Source organism: Chelon labrosus (assembly GCF_963514085.1).
Source record: "Chelon labrosus genome assembly, chromosome: 18".
In the NCBI taxonomy this organism is placed as follows: domain Eukaryota; kingdom Metazoa; phylum Chordata; class Actinopteri; order Mugiliformes; family Mugilidae; genus Chelon; species Chelon labrosus.
In genome coordinates, this window is record NC_140351.1 from 19,843,198 (window position 1) to 19,864,500 (window position 21,303).

Here is a 21,303-nt window from a genome sequence, read left to right on the forward strand (position 1 = left end):
CTATGTCCTGCAGTACTGCAAATGAGCCTTTAGGAGGAGAGGTTCACGATATCCTGCTGTGCTACTGGGTGCACTTTATAGGTTAAAGAGATGTTTGACAATGTAGACATGCGTTAGCGATCAAGCTAACGCAGTTTTATTTATGTGGAGGAAAAAATAAATGGTTTTATAATATCTGTCCTGGGATCCGGGGGGTCAGCTAACTCAACATTCATACAAAACACGCATCTCAGAGGTAATTGGTGATGCTAAATTGTCCGTGGGTGTGCCGGTGAGTGCTTATTTATCTCTTTGTGTTAGCCCAGTGACAGACCTGTCCAAGGTGTGCCCTGCCTCTTGCAAAATGACAGCACAGATACGTCCTAGCCCCTCGTGACCCTCTAAAGCAGGGGCGTCAAACTCGTTTTTTGCTCAGGGGCCACACACAGCCCAATTTGATCTCAAGGGGGCTGGACTAGTAACGTAATAGCATAACAATCCATAAATAGCGACAACATTGATACGAAACAGCGTCCCCCTAGTGGACAAATTAGGAACAGCAGATAGTTGTATCTTCAGTGTCCTCTGGTGGGGCCGTTTTGGACCGCGGGCTGTATGTAACGGTAACAGATAATGGATATAATGTGGGATTCTTTGAATTACAAAAAAAGAGGGAGAAACTTCAAGACAAGGAAAAGGAAAGAGATCTTTCTTCCAAGCGAGAAAGACAAACGTAAAAGGTATGACATAAAAATTTCGCTAGGGGTCAGGCTAATAACTGGCTTTATAAAACTACTTTATCACCCCTACCACCTGCAGGGTCTATATCATGATTATTATGAATTTTATTTTTTATTTCCTGGTGCTGACAGCATTACATCCAGGTCTAAATGTTTAAATATGGTGCAGACTTTATTGGGTCTTACTGCAATAAAAAACAGCCCTGTTGCATGTGAATATACAGTGGCATAATGATAATAAAAATAATAATAAAAAAGTCTCTCTTGATTTTAGAGTAGAAATTTTTATAACATGCCCTGAATAATGCATTAAAAGTGGACCCGAGGATGTGAAAATAAACATCGGTCCACAAACATAACGCCAACGCACATATACACATACACCTAGAAACAAATAAAACCAAAAAATAAATAAATCACCATTCAAATGACATTCACTGTGTAGAAGCAGCCGCAGTCATACTTTACATGCTGACCACTGTAAGAGTGTCTCAACAATAAACAGAGGGCCGTAACTGGAACATTTAACCGAGCTATTGAAATGTTACCTCGTTGCTTCTGGCTGACACGGTGAGCTAATAAAACTACGCAACGCAACTGCAAGACAAAAGACCTGCACACTTCACTCGGCCGCTCTCAATTTCAGAGAAACTAAGCGAAAGTGAGAACGCGGCGGAACGCAGCCGAATGTGACAAGTGGCATGTGGAACACAAAATTGGATTCAATTAGTCCGTTAATTTTGACTCGCACCCCCCTCCAGCACCTCCTCCCTGGGCAGAGCGGCGACGTGCATTATGGCCGAATGGGGAGCAGCGATTTTATGCTGTGAAACACCTTTAAGAGGCAGCTGCTCGGAGACCGGAGGCTCTGTAATGGGTTTCTGGCTGGAGCTCAGGAGGGCCGGGTGGGAGGACGCTTGATAGCATCTTTAGTGCCTCACCCAAACAAGCCGCTTGGCCGGTCAGTATGGAAGTAGTGGTCGGGTTGTTTGTGTGTGTGTGTGTGTGTGTGTGTGCGTGTGTGCATATGCAAAGCTGTCAACTTGACTATTGAGTGAAACTTTCTGCCTTAGCCTGGCGCCCCGGCACTGTCTGTGGGGAAAGTGCGTGCGTGTTTATAAGTTTATGCATGGCTGAGTTATGGATTCAGGCAGCTCCTATCTCATTCCGTCTCCATCCACAGACCTCTCTGCTTATTTTTTTTCTCTTTTCTTGGTGTTATAGGCTGAGGGGATACAAGCTGAGAAGAGAAAAAAAAACAAAAATGAAGAGAAAGAAAGTCTGTGTGTGTGTCAGCATAGTGTCGGCACAGTGCTGGGGAAGTATAAGTCCTCAGCCTCTCTCCCTTATTTTTACGGAAGAATGTATGAATACGGAGTGAAGGGTGAAATACATTGCACGTCTTTACTTCTGCGTGTGTGCACGAAATACAGAGCGTGTGTGCGTAGGTACAAAAGGGGCTCTGTGGTGTCTGGCCAGCTGTGGGAGGTGAATAATAAGGAGTCGTGCCTCTCCAGCCTCCTACCATCATTACACTCATTATACTTCTTATTGGACTGGGAGGGCCTCGAGTGTGTGTGCGAGGGGAAGGTATGCGTGCGCTGGTGAATATAAAGACGGCTACATTTACACACTAGTGACCTGGTGTTTGAGTGCACGGTCCACACGCGAGGGTGACGAATCCCCCCCGGTGCTTACATCTTTATCTGCCGTGGCCAAGGCCGCGGAGACGGAGTCCTAATCTTCTTCAAGTCTCGGTGACACATCAGTTCAATTAGCAGCGCCGACCACAGCACACTTTGTCAAACACTCACTCCTCTATCTCTCTCTCTCTCTCTCTCTCTCTCTCTCTCTGCCAGTCTGACACCCTAATGAAGCCTGCACTGGGCCAGGAGCAGGCTACACGCCGGTGCGCACACTAACACCGAACAATGCAAAAAAAAAAAAAAACAAACAAACAAACAAAAAAAACACACAAGTGTGTTCACACATCCGCCTGCCTACACAAACACCGCGTACTTAACTTTCATTTCACATTTTCACAGCCCGGCTCCAACAACCGAACTCCTCGCAGGTAAACAGAACAGCTCTCTATTTTATTAGGCAGCCGTGTGCGTCGTCAGCTCTGCATGGCCCGCATTTGACTTATTTTAACTCCGGGAGGCAGATTCGACAGAGAAGAAAAGGTTTCTTTTGATCCTCGGATATGAGAGATATTTGATGTGCTTTACTGTACAAAGTAGGAGACACCACAGTGAATGATATATTCATGAAGACAGCGCAGGTCTCAGGCAACATTTTCTTTTATCTAATACCAGGATTGACTTTAAAGACAGAGCTAGTTCCTCTCATAAACTGTGTTTTTACAACATGTGCTGTAAGTGTAGTATCTTTTTACCATAACAGCGTCATAGAATGTTATGCATTAACTAAGAGCAGACGCGCAGAGCGTTGTGAAGACATGTGTCACTTAGCCTGATAACAAAATGCTAATATCTGATTTTAATAAAACCGAGCTTGAACCGAGCTTGAATTTAGACAGAAAAGTGGAAACACAATACTCTCAATGTGTATGTTTGGGCAAAAATCAGAGATCAGAGAGGCGACGGCTCACGACGGGCCCAGAAAAGGCCGATCATGAAGTATTTATGTTGGCCTTTTGTGAACATGCTGCTGAGAATCTGATTAGAAAATTAGAATCCAAAGGAGGTTTTGGAAACTATAATTGATTTCATGAAGCTGGGGCTTATTTACCCTTGTTTACTGAAGTTGAAGTTTATTATTGGGAGCCACGTCTAATTGAATTTTGTTTTCTGTTTTATAATTACCTTCAACCAGGATTCATACGACTGTTTCCTAGAACGACTGTTCGTTTTGAAAATCTTTAGATCAACCCGGCGTATCATCTCCACAATGATGATCGCCGTTTCAACACAGCGTGTGAACTGCATCTAAGGGGAAATACAACAATTGCTTTTCTTTTCGCAACTCCTTTCTAGAATAGACAACCTCTTATGAATTATGAGTCACTGCTTCAATACTGCCCGAAAAAAATATTATTTTGCTTCCAATTCATCCAAGGTTAACTGAATGACTGAACGCACTCGTTCTTCTACAGCGGGATTCTGGAGTCGTCACACAGGAGGAGGCGGGGTTAAGAACTGCACTACCGGTGCAGGGCATCGTCGTTGCTGGGCCGCTGGAGACTCAGTTGTTTATTTCCAGCCCAGATTTTGCCAGCAGCTCTGGGGATTCAAACAGTGCAGATACAGTGAAACGAGATAGACGTGCTGCACGGACCAGGGCTCAGACTGATGAAGTTGCAGTCATGTGGCCTTTTGAATCAGCAGAATTTGGCCCTGAACGCCTCAGGAAAAAAATACTTTGATTATATTAAGACCGAAGCTGATGTTCTTGGCAATGACACACGGGGTAGCATTAGAGCGGCGGTCGTCTCAAAAAGGTGGGAGCATTTTGTTTTCAGGGTAACAGCGTTGCATAGTAAAAAACTTTGTCCTTGACCTGGATACCTGCTAACTTCACTTGAGCTAGTCTGTATCTGCCTGAGGTATCAGCAAAGAAACTTCAGGGAATCAATAGAGTCACAAAAACAAGTAACAATGGCATAGATTTTTTTGTTTTTGCTCAGCGATTCGCTTTACAGCATGCTAGGAGTCTTATCGACAACGCTGCAATGGGATTTTTATCACCGACTTCAGTGCAGCTTTGTACGCCGTTCTAAAAGTTCCAAAAGTCTCGTGAATCCGCTGCGTGACATGTCTCCTAAACTTGGAGCAGATGTAAGCTCATCGTTGTTAAAGTCTGGCACACACCTGGAGCTGACCACAGGTGGCTGCAACCGTATCAATCCTTTCAGGTAAACGCTCAGATGAACATGCGTGCATCAGACGCAGAGTGCGCTCCGTTCAGGTCTCAGTAGGAGGCTAAATCTAAAAGAGTAGCTGTGATGACAGAAGCTGCAACGTGTGTGTGGTCTCCTTCTGTTTAATTAAATATCGATGTGTCCGGGGGAAGAAACGCAGACAGATGGCACTTAAAAATGAACTCCATCACACTTCTTGGGTACTTGATGAAATTAAAAGAACATATTCCGATCGGCTGTCGAGCGAGGAAATCTTCAAGGTTTGAAAAATGTGAAATTACAGCCAGCTAATAGTGAAACGCCTTGAAGATGTACCTGCTTAGGGAGCACACAGGCAATTGTTATACATTAACAGCTGTGCCATTTAGCAGCTTATCAGAGTTGTAAATGAAAGGCAGCAAATGTTTCTTTGATCAGAGTAAATATGCAGCTAAAACACAAGCTGTCCAAATAAAAGTCCTTCCTGGCAATGAGGTGTCTGTGAAGTCTGCATGTAATTACAACTCTGGTGGCTGCGCCGGCCCCAATTAAGTCCATGTCACAATGCTAGAAGACAGGGAGTCGATGAGAAAACAAAACAAAGGAAAAAGGAGACAACAAGTCAAAGTCCAAGAGCAAAAAGGAGGAAGAAGGACGGGCAGAAAGAGAACTGTGTTAGGAGAAGATACTTGTTTGACCTTTCCCACTGACCCGGCTCAGCTCTGTCCCCTCCTCTGACAGCAATAAGAAGCTATCTTCAACATCTGCAACAACTGAGACTGAGCACTAGCTTCGGCGTCAAATTGAGGTAGAGGTATAAACTGTGCATGAGATTCCCTCGTGATCGGTGTCAGGTTTCCTCGCCCCAGGACGATCCAGTGAAGATAATGGTCGCTGTGCAATGGCAGAAATAAAGACAGCTGCCATCGTGTGGATGTGCATGTTTATGTGTGTGAGTGAGAAAGTGGGACGTGTAGCACTAGATGATATGGTGTCACTGCTAAATTGCTACTTAATGGGAGGTCGGTCATTTCATTTTGGGTGTTCTGCAGCCAGGTACTAATGTGTCATGGGCAATTATCAGATACTATATGTGTTCTTGGGGTGGCAGGGCCTTGTGTGGGATGTTTCGTAATGCCGGTGGTGTATTATTTAGCTTCACCACGGGCCATTACACAACCTGTGGGATGTGTTTTTCCAGCTAAATGTGCTTTTTCCGCAGTGGATTGAATTTTTCTGAGAACAAATCTCACCCAGCATCACTTTAATTTAAAAAAATGAATGTCTGTGTCCAGTTATTCTTTCCACATACGTACAGAAGTAAAGAAAATGCACATCGTTTTGCGCTTAAACAATCCAAAAATGTGCATCTCTGACAAGATGACAAAGACACAAACAAACAAAAATACACTTCAAGGATCCCATGCATCCACAAGGCCCTGACCTATATTCTTTAATCCATTTCCAAGAGGGACATGAGATGCTACAGCTATCATGTTCATTCTCTTATTTTTACCAGGACCGTAGATGAGGGAGTGTGCGTCTGTGTGTGTAGGGATGTGTGTATGTGTGTGTGTGTGTGTGAAAACAGCACCAGAAATAACACAAGCATCACATCATTCTGTCAACAAGGCTCGTATTTCAACACTTCCTTGCATCATCTGTGCTTTGGAGAAAGCTTTGTGGCAGAAAATAAGCCTGTTCATATGTGCAGTGGTTACTGTGTGTGCGTGCGCGTGGTATTAAATAGGTCTTGGTAATAAATCTGATGGCTGCTGCCACACATAAATATAGCCAGGGGATTTGGTCGTGTTAGATGTTCCAGTTTCATCACAAGTGACTGTTCACCGCATCAAATGGCTCAGGCTTAAGTGCGTTTTATGCCTCTGCGGGACGTAGACGGCGTAACCTACGCACACGCATACTGACCCGGCTCAGCCTTCTCCCAATAACAATTGACAATTGACAGCAATAAAAAACAATCTCCAACTGTTTCTACTTCCTGCTTCAACTTTTGCAGACATTTTACAGAAATGCTTGTACCTTTGAACCTCCTCAGTCAATCTTTCTTGGGTGTTTTTTTTCTATTTTAATTGATTCAAAAACAATCAATGCGGGTATATGCTACTACCAAGCGGACAATCACAGCTCCTGCAGTCTGTGTCGCCGTGACACGTAGTTACATTTCTGGGGATGTGCACGTCAGGCTACGGCGTTAAGAGTCTGCGTAGGGTCTGGGCTGTCCCCGTAGCTACAGCGTCAAATCGACACCCCTCAACAACTGGTTGGGTGAGAGAAAGACGGAGAGACTTTTCCGAGGTTTTGTTTTTACGTGACATACCTGACCACACCCGGGACAGTCATTGCCGTTCTCACAGGTCCTGCGTCGCGACTGGATGCCTCCGCCGCAAGGAACGTTGCAGCGTTCCCATGCCGACCATGCCGACCAGTAGACGTGTGGTGGGCAGGGCAGGTGTTCATTACAGTACCTGGGAAGAGAGGACGGTCTTTAAATAAAGCAGGGAGCACAACCACGGACTTTGAGAAAGCAACACAACATATTTCATTATCTTAACATATTTTGTACTGTAGCCGCTATTTACTAAAACACATGTAACCCCAACTGATGCAATGAGTAGCTTCTCATTTCTTAAACAACCATGTCTAAAGACACATAATGTGGTCGTGGAAAAGATGTTTGAGAAGAGTAAAACCATTGGCATGCATCAAGCAGAGAAAACATCTAAGGAGATTGAAGAAACTACTAAAATTGGGTTAAGAACTGTTCAACACATTATTAAAAACCGGAAGGATAGTGGGGAACCAGCACATCAGGGTAAGAAGATGAAGTGATGCACCCATCATGCCTAGTGCCTATTGTACAAGCCTGTGGGGTCAGTGCTATGATCTGGGGTTGCTGCAGTTGGTGGGGCTCAAATCGTGAAAGAGTGGTTCAGGGAGCATGAGACATCATTTTCACACATGGATTGTCCACCACAGAGTCCAGACCTTAACCCCATTGAGAATCTTTGGGATGTGCTGAAGAAGGCTTTGCGCAGTGGTCAGACTCTCCCATCATCAATACAAGATCTTGGCGAAACATTAATGCAACATTGGATGGAAATAAATCTGGTGACATTGCAGAAGCTTATCTAAACAATGCCACAGTGAATGTGTGCTGTAATCAAAGCTAAAGGCCTGTGTGTGACCTTTTTTTTTTTGGTGGCGACTTTGTTTGTGGCCGTGCAGTGTATAACAGACATTAAATGCAGACTCTCCGTTGTTTTTAAATGATGAAATTGGATGAAGGGTATCGGACCATTTTAACACAGTCATGCCTTTCCAGGAGTTGTGTCTAATTGTACATAGAGCCAAACAACCGACAATCTGGCACCGAAATTAACAAAAACAATTACAGCCATCAGATATAAAGCTTTAAAATCCCCAAAGGGAAAGAAATAAGCTTGAGACCTGGAGTTTATTCTACTTCATTAGCCCTAGAGGCACTGCAACAAGCTGTTCAAACAACACTGACTTGTCCTGCTTCAGTGCAAACGGCTCGTCAGCTACCACGTTTCATGCTTCTGGTCCTCCGTTGAAGTCCAGTGTTACTCTTCAGTACAGAACTCTAGCCTCTCTTTGGTCTTCAACGTCTCCTGAGAAAAATATCTGGCTCTGCAGCTGATTAAATGATCTGCCGTGTTTACTGGATGGTTTTGTCTTGTCTCTCTCAAGCAGCAGCAAGACTGAAAAATGAAACTGACTTGGAAGTGACAAAAAAAGCTCACATGAACTCTTGAGGCTTGCTCCAAAAATTGATTTAATTTGAGGGACGGTGTTGCCACAGCTCCACTCATGCTCCACCTCTTTGCTTTGGAGTGAGGAGCTGACAAGATGGCAATACCCACCACGTTGAGATTCTTCAGGAAACGTTTGGGTGACATCATGGCAGTGATTTATATTCAGTTCATGGTCTGCTTCCGAGTTTAAGCTGGACAGGTCACATACGCTGGGTTGATCAGAACTATTTTTGACTTACTAAAACTCTCCGTATAGCTAAACTGCACACTCAGATGACTTATTTCATTGCTGTCATAAAAAAATGATAAATCCGCCTGTCTGTAATTACGCAACTGTGTTCTGTAATTACTAATATAAATGACAGGAGGGACAGTTTACAAGCCTTGACAATGGAGCGTCACTTATTGAATCATGTACACCACTCTTCGGGGCTGTCTGTGGAAAACAGAATAGCTACTTTAGCTGTCAGACCACTAAAATTACATGTGAAGGGCACCGAAGACGTCACCGCTCTTCTGAAAACCCTTCCACTGAACAGAAATAGCTACAAAGAATCCAGACCACAAGACAGGGATGTCTGAGAAGGCGTGTAAACTTCACTTGAAAGAAACCTTTACGAACCCGTCACGTCTCTTTGATGTGCGGAGCGTGGAGAACGCCGGAGAGCCTGGACATACCGTACTGTATGTGTACCACCTGTGAGCGGAGCAGTGGCCAGAGAGCGTGCGAAGAAGACGCCGTCTCAAATCTTAATGAACGTGCGTACACGGTTTGCATTATTCATTGACACGGCCTATTAAAAAAAAAAAAAAAAAAAAAGACACGAAGACGCATGCATCATCTCTAATTACATCGTTTCACAAGGCAGGATTACTGCGACGTCTAAAATACTTTAACTACTCAATCCTCGTTATACAATAACGGCAGACGATTGCCAGTCTTATTAGAGTCATTTAATTCATGTTTTAACTTTTACGCACGCCGTAAAATTGCTTTTATAGCTGTTTTGTTGTGTTTTTGGCACTACTGAGACTCTTGGGCTAAAATAGCTTTAATTTACAGCCTTCCTCCAGAGGCTCAGGCAGGACATTTTCTATTGTGCTGTTCACAAATAACCAACTATTGTTCACGGCAAATCAAAAACTACATTCTGCACACCCTGGCTGTAAATTACGCAGAGCTGTGTGCTCCTTTCCACTTTTACTAATCTGCATGCTGACAGTGGGATGATACAGTGGGGAGGAGGGGTGTTGAAAAGTGGGGACAAGTGTGGATTACGATCTCGCGAGTGCCTGAGCGAAGGAGAAGGATCACATAGACATTCCCGCAGAGGCCCTTGTGTCCCGGGCTGCGACACAATAAGAAAGCCTGCGACCGATTCAGCTCCTAAATCATCACCACGCACGCTTTAATCATTTCCGACCAGTCTTTGTTATCTTATCCTTCTCTCTCCTCTCTAAAACACACAGAGCTGATCAGACTAAAACGAGGCTAATTAGCCGCTATAGGCTGAGTAAGCAGTGTGGACGCTGTCAGTGTGCTGAGGGAAATGCCAACAGAAGGTTCATAAACGCAGGCATTAACCAGACAGATTTAAGCCCGTAGCGCTGCTGCGTACGGCCAGCTTCATGGCATTAGCTTTATCTTTAAAAGCTCTGCTTGCTGCAAACAATCAGAACCAAACTTAATGGAAACAGAAATAGCCTGTTGGCGAAACAGACATGCAAAAAAAAAAAAAAAGAAGGGGTTTAGCTTTGTTCTTTTTGCGGATATATGTGTGTGTACGTGTGTTCTCACGTCAAATGCGTGCATGTTTGAACATAAGGCCTCCGCGTTAATCCGAACACTTGAGGCGAAAGCGGAAGAACAAAGAAGTGAGCCTCAGAGCAGATGCCTAACACCTCTAAAAGGAGCCCTGCGCCCCATAAAATAAAAGCTTGTCACTGCATTAAAGGAATCGTTAGGTAAAAGCAAAAGCCGTCAGAGTGCCAGTCCTTCTCATGCTATTAACGCAGATTAAAGCTTGTATAGAGGACTTTACCTATTTCACACGTGGGTAACTATAAACGACAGATGTCGGCGCACAGATTCGACAACAAGTTTTACCCATTTGTTTTCCAAGCGTTGGCGTAAAACATTCCTGATGCACCTGGATATTTTCACATCGAAGACACGCATTTGAGCATCCCTTTCTTTTTCTCCCTCAGGCAAACTGACACAGCGTAATTCGTCTGTTAACAGGTTTTCTATCTCTGTTCGTCGGTCTGACTTTTTTCCACACACAAAGGCACGTCTCCTCCTACCGTACAAGGATTCTTTTCCAGCCCTCCCAGCTGGCCCCTAACTGGCCTAAGGTGGTTTAAATATCTGAACGGAGCAAGTACTCAGAACAGGAAAGGGAGATGAAACAAATGAGATTAAAGCTGAGAGAGAGAAATAGAGGGGGAGGCAAAAAATCTGCTTCTGGCCTCCTGTGGTCTTTAGTGCCAGCCGGCAGTTTTTTGGTGTGGTTGCCGAGTAACTGGGCTGTGCCGGTCACTGCGTGTATTTTCCTCAGGGCTCCCGGCTGAGCGGTGCTTTTCTCAAGGACCGTTCCACCAGGAGCAGCAATGAGTAAGTGAAAAGGGGAAGGCGGATGGTTAGAGGAGGAAGAGAGGAAATGAAAAAGGGAAAAAAGAAAAGAAGGAGACAAAAAAAGGAGGAATAATATCAGGTCCATCCTTGAAGGCCATGTCCAATTACTCGTCCATCACGATGCTGTTTCTGTTGCCGTGGTAACAATTCATATCTGTTTTTCACTTCCCTGTACCCTCTGAACTGTGGTTATTGGCACTTTTTTCTGCCTCCACCTCTGGTTAACAGCTGGATGAAAAACATCAGCACAACTGACACTATGGACACTAAGAATGAATGCTCATTAAAACGAACTGGGAAGGAATTATAATAAAGTTATACAGTCAGCATTGTCTAATATTAAAACACAATGGAAGCTGTCAAAGTTTACCTCAGCCCTGGAGGAAACTTTGAAATAACCGCAACGAACCGAGGGAACAAAACTTTAAACACGTTTCTTGACCTTTTTCTACCTGCGCTTTCTTTGTCTCTTTGTGCTTCCTCGCGCACTTTTTCCTTGAAAAACTGATTTATTTAAGGCCTTGTCGGTTGCTTAGAAACCATACAAACAACTTTAAAAAGGCGATTATTCTACGCCGAAGCTTCCAAAGCTTCCAAAGCTTCAAAACGCAGAGTCAGTCTGTGTGTGTGAAAGCCAGATAATTACCCAAGCACAGGCCTGCCCCACTCATTCCTTAATTGGCTGTCACACAGTCGGACAGAAGTGAGGAGGAAAAAAAAGGAAAACAAAAAGCCACAGCCGAAGTCATACTTCCGAACTGCAGGTTGCAAATTACGAAGAAAAAAATAAAGAAATAAATTGCTTATCTCTTTTCTTTCACATGCACACGTTCAAACACACGAGCGCGGCATGTATTTACTTTAATCAGTACATGTCAACAAATGGGCAAGTGTGGGTGTGTGTGTTATTTACCTCTCCTCACGGTTCTGGCCCACACACACTCGACCGCCGTGGCGAGGGGTCGGGTTGCTGCAGGAGCGCTGACGCACCTGGAAGCCGATGCCGCAGCTAGTGCTGCAGGGAGACCAGGAAGTCCAGGGAGTCCATGCTCCGTTTCTATGGAGACGCACAAATGGGTTACTTTAACCACGGACTGAGAAGTGATGCAATTCTAGCCGGTAGATGTGAATTTTTAAACCTAAAAAAAATCTTATCTTTTGATCATACCATGTGAACTGCTCCTTTTGTAGACAGCTAAATTAATTTACCGAAGCAGATACAATCACAGAGAAGATGAACTACTGTATCACCTACAATCACATAAAACACCTTTGCTGTTTCTTGGGCCAGAGTCTGGTGTTTTTATTGTTGGAGAAGAAATAAAATCTTGGGCTGGGAAACACATTCCTCATTACAGGCTGCACAGAGGAATGGACAGGACGCTATATATCATCAGAATGAAACCCGGTGTCTTGGCTGCCAAATGACGAGCGTTGGGAAATAATTTAACTTATGAAAGTATAGAATATACACGCTTGCCAGTTTATTAGGTACACTCGAGAAAACAAATCCATTCTTATATAACAGTCCTGCACTAAATCCCTCTTTGTGACTGTTATAAAGTTCAATTTATGTTGAAACTGGGTAAAAATGTTGTAATTCAACTGTATAACGGAGACTGTAGTTTGTGGGGCTGTTAAACTGAAATAAATACTAAAGTCGTCGTCGTCGTCTTCCGCTTATCCGGGTCCGGGTCGCGGGGGCAACAGCTTCAGCAGGGAAGCCCAGACAGCCCTCTCCCCAGCCACTTCCGCCAGCTCCTCCGGAGGAACCCCCAGGCGTTCCCAGGCCAGACGAGAGATATAATCCCTCCATCGTGTCCTGGGTCGGCCTTGAGGTCTCCTACCGGTGGGACATGCCCGAAACACCTCTCCCAGGAGGCGTCCGGGAGGCATCCTTACCAGATGCCCTAGCCACCTCAACTGACTCCTCTCGACGTGGAGGAGCAGCGGTTCTACTCTGAGCTCCTCCCGTATGTCCGAGCTCCTAACCCTATCTCTAAGGCTGAGCCCGGCCACCCTACGAAGGAAACTCATTTCGGCCGCTTGTATTCGTGATCTTGTTCTTTCGGTCATTACCCAAAGTTCATGACCATAGGTGAGGATTGGAACGTAGATCGACCGGTAAATTGAGAGCTTCGCCTTTCGGCTTAGCTCTCTCTTCACCACGACCGACCGGTTAAGCATCCGCATCACTGCAGATGCCGCTCCGATCCGCCTGTCGATCTCTCGCTCCCTTTTACCCTCACTCGTGAACAAGACCCCGAGATACTTGAACTCCTCCACTTGAAGCAGGACCTCCTCCCCGACCCGGAGTGGGCAATCCACCCTTTTCCGACTGAGGACCATGGCCTCAGACTTGGAGGTGCTGATCTTCATCCCAGCCGCTTCACACTCGGCTGCGAACCGCCCCAGCAGGAGCTGAAGGTCGCTGTTCGATGAAGCTAAGAGGACCACGTCATCCGCAAAAAGCAGGGACGGGATCCTCCGATCACCGAACACAACACCCTCCCCCACCCGGCTGCGCCTAGAAATTCTGTCCATAAAAGTTATGAACAGAACCGGTGACAAAGGGCAGCCCTGGCGGAGTCCAACCCTCACTGGGAACAGGTCCGACTTACTACCGGCTACACGGACCAAACTCGCACTCCTTTGGTACAGGGACTGAATGGCCCTTAGTAAGGAGCCATCCACCCCATACTCCCGGAGCACCCCCCACAGGATGCTCCTGGGGACACGGTCGTAAGCCTTCTCCAGATCCACAAAACACATGTGGACTGGTTGGGCAAACTCCCATTTCCCCTCCAGCACCCTAGTGAGGGTAAAGAGCTGGTCCATGGTTCCACGTCCGGGACGAAAACCGCATTGTTCCTCCTCGATCTGAGGTTCAACCATCGACCGGACCCTCTTTTCCAGCACCCTGGCATAGACCTTGCCAGGGAGGCTGAGGAGTGTGATCCCCCTATAGTTGGAACACACCCTCTGGTCCCCCTTTTTAAAAATGGGGACCACCACCCCGGTCTGCCACTCCAGAGGTACTGCCCCCGATGTCCACGCAATGTTGCAGAGGCGTGTCAACCAAGACAGCCCTACAACATCCAGAGCCTTGAGATACCCAGGGCGGATCTCATCCGCTCCCGGAGCTCCACCGCCGCGGAGTTGTTTTACTACCTCGGCGACTTCTGCCCCAGAGATTGGATGGTCCAACCCCAGGCCCTCCGGCTCCGTTTCCTCTATGGAATACGTGTTGGTGGGATTGAGGAGCTCCTCAAAGTATTCCTTCCACCGCCCGACTATATCCTCAGTTGATGTCAGCAGCTCACCACCCCCACTGAGAACAGTGTGAGCGTGTTGCCGCCTACCACCCCTGAGGCGCCGGACGGTTTGCCAGAATCTCTTCGGAGCCGATCGATAGTCTTCTTCCATAGCCTCACCGAACTCCTCCCACGCCCGAGTTTTTGCCTCAGCGACTGCCCTCGCCGCAGACCGCCTGGCCATCCGGTACCGGTCAGCTGCTTCAGGAGACCCACAGACAAGCCATGCCCTGTAGGCCTCCTTCTTCAGCCTGACGGCTCTCCTCACCTCCGGTGTCCACCAGCAGGTTCGGGGGTTACCGCCGCGACCAGCACCAGCGACCTTGCAGCCGCAACTTGCAACAGCCGCCTCCACAATGGCGGAGCGGAACATGGCCCATTCGGACTCAATGTCCCCCACCACCCCCGGGACGCGGTTGAAGCTCTGCCGGAGGTGGGAGTTGAAGACCAAGTTGACAGGTTCCTCCACCAGGCGTTCCCAGCAGACCCTCACTACTCGTTTGGGCCTACCAGGTCTGCGAGGCGTCTTCCCCTGCCATCTGATCCAACTCACCACCAGGTGGTGATCAGTTGACAGCTCTGCTCCTCTCTTTACCCGAGTGTCCAGAACATACGGTCGCAGGTCAGATGATACGACTACAAAGTCAATCATCGACCTACGACCTAGGCCGTCATGGTGCCAAGAGCACCGATGAACAACCTTATGTTCGAACATGGTGTTAGTTATGGACAAACTGCGACTCGCACAGAAGTCCAATAACTGAACACCACTCGGGTTCAGATCAGGCAGGCCGTTCCTCCCAATCACGCCCCTCCAGGTCACGCTGTCATTGCCCACATGAGCGTTGAAGTCTCCCAGCACGACAATGGAGTCCCCAGTCGGGGCGCCATCCAGCGTCCGTCCTAGGGACTCCAAAAAGGGCGGGTACTCTGAACTGCTGTTTGGCGCATATGCGCAGACAACAGTCAGGACCCGTTCCCCGACCCGTAGGCGCAGGGAAGCAACCCTTTCGTCCACCCGGGAGAACCCCAACGTACAGGCCGATAGTCCAGGGGCAAGCAAAAAGCCCACCCCGGCCTTCCGCCTCTCACCCGGAGCAACTCCAGCAAAGAAGAGGGTCCAACCCCTCTCGAGGACTTGGGTTCCAGAGCCGATGCTATGTGTCGAGGTGAGGCCGACTATATCTAGTCGATAGCGCTCAACCTCTTCCACAAGCTCCGGTTCCTTCCCCGCCAGAGAGGTGACGTTCCATGTTCCAAAAGCCAGCTTCCATAACCGAGGATCAGACCGCCAAGGCCCCCGCCTTGGTCTGCTGCCCGATCCCCATTGCACCGGACCTTTCATATTCCTCCTGCGGGTGGTGGGCCTACAGGGAGGTGAGCCCATGTCTCCCGTTCGGGCTGGGCCCGGCCGGACCCCATGGGCGAAAGCCCGGACACCAGGCGCTCGCCCACGAGCCCCAGCCCCAGGCCTGGCTCCAGGGTGGGGCCCCGGTAACCCTCCGGGCCGGGTACACGTTCTCCTCTTGGTCTTCTTCATGAAAGGTCATCTGAACTACTAAAGTCTTTCTGTTATTTAGCCTAGCCCACTTACTAAAATGGGCCATCAAAAATAATAGAAGCGTCGATGTGTCGGTACTAGGGGTTGTACAGACTGGTCGGCACTTTTAGCGTCATTCCGACTTGTCACGCGGCAATAACAACATGGATGCTTCTATTAAATACTACTGACGGTGATGATACAGGCTATACATATCTGCAGCGCACAGTAGGCCTATGTAGTGCTTGAGCTGTTTGTTCTCAGCGTGGTCTCAGGGCTGGTTTGATTTCTATTAATTGACATTGCTGCTGTGGTTGTAGAGAGAGTTTTTTTGTCCATGATGTCAGTGAATGCACCATGTGAAAGACGGAAGTTATGCTAGAGCTGAAAGTTTGCCAGGTAAGAACATATTAGAAGTGTCAGACTGACTGTGTTTATGGTGTGAGACGCTACAATATGGGAATATTGGCAAGAATATAGATTTCACTGTTGCAAGGCATTATTTTCTACTGTTTATATTATTCACATCATCAGCGATTGCCAACGTCGACTTTCACCACAAAATAGTCGACCTTCAAGAAGCTAGAGCAGAATGCATTTGCTTTCACTGATGTACCTAATGAACTGGCAAGTGTGTGTATATATAAGAAAAAGCACTGAACTGAAAGAGGAAATGAACTTAAAGCTAATATTCATAAAGGCATGATTATAATCCTACTCTCGTGTGAGGTTCACGGAAGGCATATGTATATTTATCCGCATGCATTAAGCAGTATGGTTTACAGCAGTTTAGCAGCTTCTTGTAAACTATTCTCACTGAATTAAACAGAGGTTTCAGATAAGACTAATCTTTTTCACACTTGTCGGAAGCATTTCTGGGTTACAGCTCTCTCATTTTAAGAGAATGTGTTGCTTTCTTCCTGTCTCCGGTTTACTGTGAATTGAACAATGGCTACTCTCGGTCATCCGTTACACTGAAAGATAAAAAAAAAAAAAGTTGGAAAGTTTCTCTTTCAGTAAATAATATGTTGACACGTCCTGTTTGGTAGGCAGAAGACCGATGCGGCAGCAAGTCTTCAAAGTAGAACTCCAGAGTGTTAAAATCAGTACTATGTCAGCTGAGAGAGAGAGTGCAAAAAACAACACCCAATCAACACTTGTTAGCCCCAAATAGCTGACGGTGAAAATGTAACATGGAAAAGTTTACTGTGTGTGGATCCCTAATGAGTAGGTGCGAGGTGGAAGGAATAAATTAATTCATTAATTTCACATATCTATGTACGGGAGATTATTAACAGTGACAAAAGAAAGACAAGAAGTGCTGGTTTATGACTCATTCACCTGGAGCAGTTGGCGACCTCAACGCTGATCCCGTGACACTGTTGGCCGCCACACTGAGGGGCAGGGTTATCGCAGGCTCGTGTCCGACACAGACAGGACCCCGCATTGCCTCCATCGCTGTGGCTACAAGTCGACCATCCTGACCAGGAACCAAATCCTCCATCGACCGTCACATTACGGACCTGTTAGGAGCAAGAAAGAGCCAAAAATAAAACATTTTAAAGTAATGGCTTTTCTCAGAAACTGGCGATTGCATTAGAGCGATGCTCTCAGGAATGCGTTGCTCAGGGAAACACAGCCCACATGTACGAGTGGATGCAAGCCCAAATCAATTTCCCTCAAACAGATGCAAAAATAACTGCATTACATCATCTGTGGCAGGTCCTAAATTGTGCAGTTATGTGCTGTAAACATGAGGAAGATGTATGAAAATAGTCTCGGGATATGATGAGATCCCAAAATGGAAAAAAGTGAGATTTGGAAAGGCAGATGAAAGATGCGAATAGACACATTTGAGGGGCAGGAATATGAGGAAATAAAAGTGGCCCCCGTAAATGAAAATCTGCAGCAAGACAGAATCAAACAGGAAGGCTCAGATATTGCGGGCGCTATGAAGCTATGAGTGGTGTCCTGGGCTACATACAAAAAAAAAAAAAAAAACCCAATATGAGAGCCGCCGATGATATGAGCCATGTCGCAGCCACATTTCAGGGTGATTTAAAAATGCAAAGAACATTCTCACACGAGGAGAAGAGAGAGCATGATCATCAGCTGCTTTGGCAGAAGCAGAATAACGTCTGCCCTCCGCTCACTTTGGTAATTGAACTCTGCCGTTTGCCTAAATAGGGGACGCTTGGCTGAGACAGACAACATCTGCATCAGCGGGCTGCCTAGAAAGCAAACAACTACGCAGAGACAGCCAATATTGCCACATCATTTACAGCTGGGACTGTAAAGGATTTGGTAGATGTGTATTAAGAACTCGGTGAATATTTTATGCCGCATTTTTCTCATTAAAAAAAGTGTTAAAGTAAAATGAGTTCTTTTTAACTGTTGGCACATGTGTAATATCTTTCATTAAAACGGCAACACAGAAGAGAAAGGACACCCGAAAGAGGATTAAATCTGAAGGATGATGAAAAGCACTCAAATTTGAAAGAGAAATAATTTATTTTAGGGACTGAAAGTGCAAAAGTTTGTCATTTTTTTATATTCTAAAGCATACGATGACAGTGAAAATGGAAAAGTGGGCTTTTTTAAAAAAAAAATAAAAAACGTATTGAGTGGATTTACTTTACCAGAGTGAAAACTTACAAAAGTACTACTAAGACTACTTCCCCCTAAAGCCACAGAGAATCTCATTTTTGTTTCCACACAGACATTGGACTGCTATGCCAGATGGCATTTGCGAATAGGTCGGTAAAGCGTATATCCTGTTTGTGACTACAAAACGAAACTCAGCGCGCACGCCCTCGACCGGCCTCCAACATCCACACTTCCACTTTGCGGGAGAACAAGCGGTGCAGACAGTCAGGCAGCTTAGCATTCTGCAAACTGTTAAGGGACTCATGAGGAGTGAAACTGTAACTGTGATAAAAGACCACGTCTTGTTTTTCCGGTTTTTGCGTCTTGGCGTTGGAATTGTTGCAAACTCACAATCTTTTCCTGTTCTGGCTTCAGACCCCTTATTGTACGGCCATCTCTCTTAATCCACGCTCACTCCAAGGGTTCTTTCACACCTAGTCTGTTGGAGCATTTCTCCCCAAGGGTCGGTTTGTTTGCTGGTGTGAACACAGCAACAGCAATCTGTTTCAGAACAAATCAACCAAGCTCAGACCGGTTAAAGTGGGTGGTCTCAGGGTGACTAGTTACCCATGGACCAATAGGACTAGGTCGTTGTAAGCCTCCAGAGCAATTAAATGCGAATTTCCGGGAAATTTATGACGAATCACAAAACAGTTTGCAAGCCAGTTGTGTTGAAGGCGTGTCAGAACTTTGTCTTGACTGGGTGTGACAGTGTTGCCAGATATACGGTAATTATCGTATTCATATGATAGCCTATGTGATATAAAAGGTCAAATATATGACAGTTAGCCATTTGACTGACAGTGAATAAAGCAGTTGTTTTTGAGTTGAAATTAAGAACTGACTTCAAATCATGGGCCAACGAGATGGGTATTTATTTATAATGAGACAGAATTTCTTTTCAAATGCATTATCGGAAATCATTCATACAGAAATATGATTTTAACTTTTTCCAAGCCATAATAAGAAGATATTAGCATAAAACTTGTGGTTGTGTTCCAAAACACTTTTCCCCGGACTATTTTGCAAACTGGGGCCAATATGCCTATTTTTCATAAGACATTGTGAGATCAACGGTCCACAGTATGGTTTCCTAACGTTACATGGGGCTAAATTAGCATGCTGCTGTTATTTGTCTAACGGACACTATCTGCATGTTAGTACATATGTTAACCAACTGGTGTTTAGCTGTAGTGGTGTTGTCATTTATATTTTGGTAAGTTTTCTCTGTGCTACTGTGGAACAGTAGGCTAACCGATTTAGCTAGCTTGTTGTCTGCTAACGTCTTTGTGTAAGAATCTCTGTTAACATATTTTAGTATTTAGTGCTCTAATGCTTGCGGCTTAAGCTTTTATGGGTCAACTGGGACTGATGTAGCTTCAGAGCGCCATGCTGCCGAGACAACCATGAGACTCTGGTGAGTTTGTCAATAAAGTTGGGAGGGAGGGGGAGCTGACTGTACCTGCCTGATACCAAAAGTTCAGCTATTGCAATGCAGTCTGGAATTTGTAGTATCAATGATCCGCATGCAAAATACCCACGGACCATTTCTGATAGATATAAAATATTATCTTGTGGGCCGGATACAATTGCCCCGTGGGCTGGATGTGGCCCGCAGGCCTTCGGTTTGACGTGTGTGTCTTAGGTTATTGCAGTTCCATGCACATAAAATAGCTTTGATTTTAAATGCACTGTCCTAGCATGTGATTTTTTACAAGTTGTTTTAGTACATACGATAGTTTGGGTCAATATTTCTTCATTTCCCATCTGGCAACACTAGCGTGTGAACACAAACTGAATCGCGGTTAAATGCAACATCTTAACAATATTGTATCTCACTGACAACACATAGGTGTGTGAAGGCGCCCTAAATAATAAGGATAAGAGAGCAAATAAATATTCTAGCAGTGGCACGCAGCCACCAGAAGATAAATCAAGTATTAGTGGCTAAACTAAGCGAACATGCATGTTATCTTTGATCAAATCCTGCATTTAAAGTTTGACATCTCAGGAGAACGTACTTTTTTTTCTCCGAGAGTCAGATGAGAAGATTACCGCCACTCCTATTTTCCTCCATTTATTATGATGCTGGAGACAGGAGACAGCTTAGCTTATCGTTCTGATAGGAAAGTGCGAGGAAGCAGCTTATAAAAAGTTCTATCTTGTTCGTTTATTCTGAATAAGAAGTGAGGAATAAAAAAAAAGAAGCCGAGGGTTTATGGAAAGGTAAAGCTTGTCATTTTGACACTGTTTTGTATGGATTATAGAAATGTGAGAATACTGCTTCTGTGTTCTTGGTAAAAATGAAGCCAGGCCAGCTGTTTAGCCCTGTTTCCACTCCACGCTAAGCCAGCCTTCCTGTCAAACTTTATAGCATCAAATGAGCATATTTACTTATTATGTACTATAAGCAGCATGCAAACAGTGTGATCAGCTCTGGAAGCTTTTGCCTCAAGCACGAAAAAAAAAAAATGTAAAAAAAAAAATTAAAAAAATGTTGCCAGCATCAATTATTCCTGCACATTTATGCCTGTTTGATTGTTTGTACACGTCTATGTATGCGCGCGTGGTGTCGGCCAACTTTCTGCTCCGCTACCAGATGTCACTGAGTGCTCGATGGCTCGGGTGCCAAACGTTGCTCTGAACATGAAGCCGCGTAAAAAGGGCACAGAGGCACACGGCACCGCTCTCGCCTGTGACCGGCTTGAAAATGACGCCCGCGGAGTCGCTGAAATTGATGGGCTCGCCGCGCCCTAACGCTGCTCCCAATTTTTGGTGCGCGTTAAA

General features: G+C 45.7%; 1 protein-coding gene across 3 annotated transcripts in view; it reads right to left on the reverse strand.

The window, feature by feature from the left end:
- The window catches only part of sema5a (sema domain, seven thrombospondin repeats (type 1 and type 1-like), transmembrane domain (TM) and short cytoplasmic domain, (semaphorin) 5A), a 134,308-nt gene that overhangs the window by 32,642 nt on the left and 80,363 nt on the right, over window positions 1-21,303 (reverse strand). For all 3 annotated transcript variants that reach the window (XM_084566062.1, XM_084566060.1, XM_084566061.1), the window contains 3 exons: window positions 17,212-17,393; window positions 11,930-12,073; window positions 6,923-7,070 (listed from right to left, as the gene is read on the reverse strand). In XM_084566062.1, coding sequence (XP_084422188.1) covers window positions 6,923-7,070; window positions 11,930-12,073; window positions 17,212-17,393 — 474 coding nt within the window. The remainder of the gene's footprint in view (window positions 1-6,922; window positions 7,071-11,929; window positions 12,074-17,211; window positions 17,394-21,303) is intronic.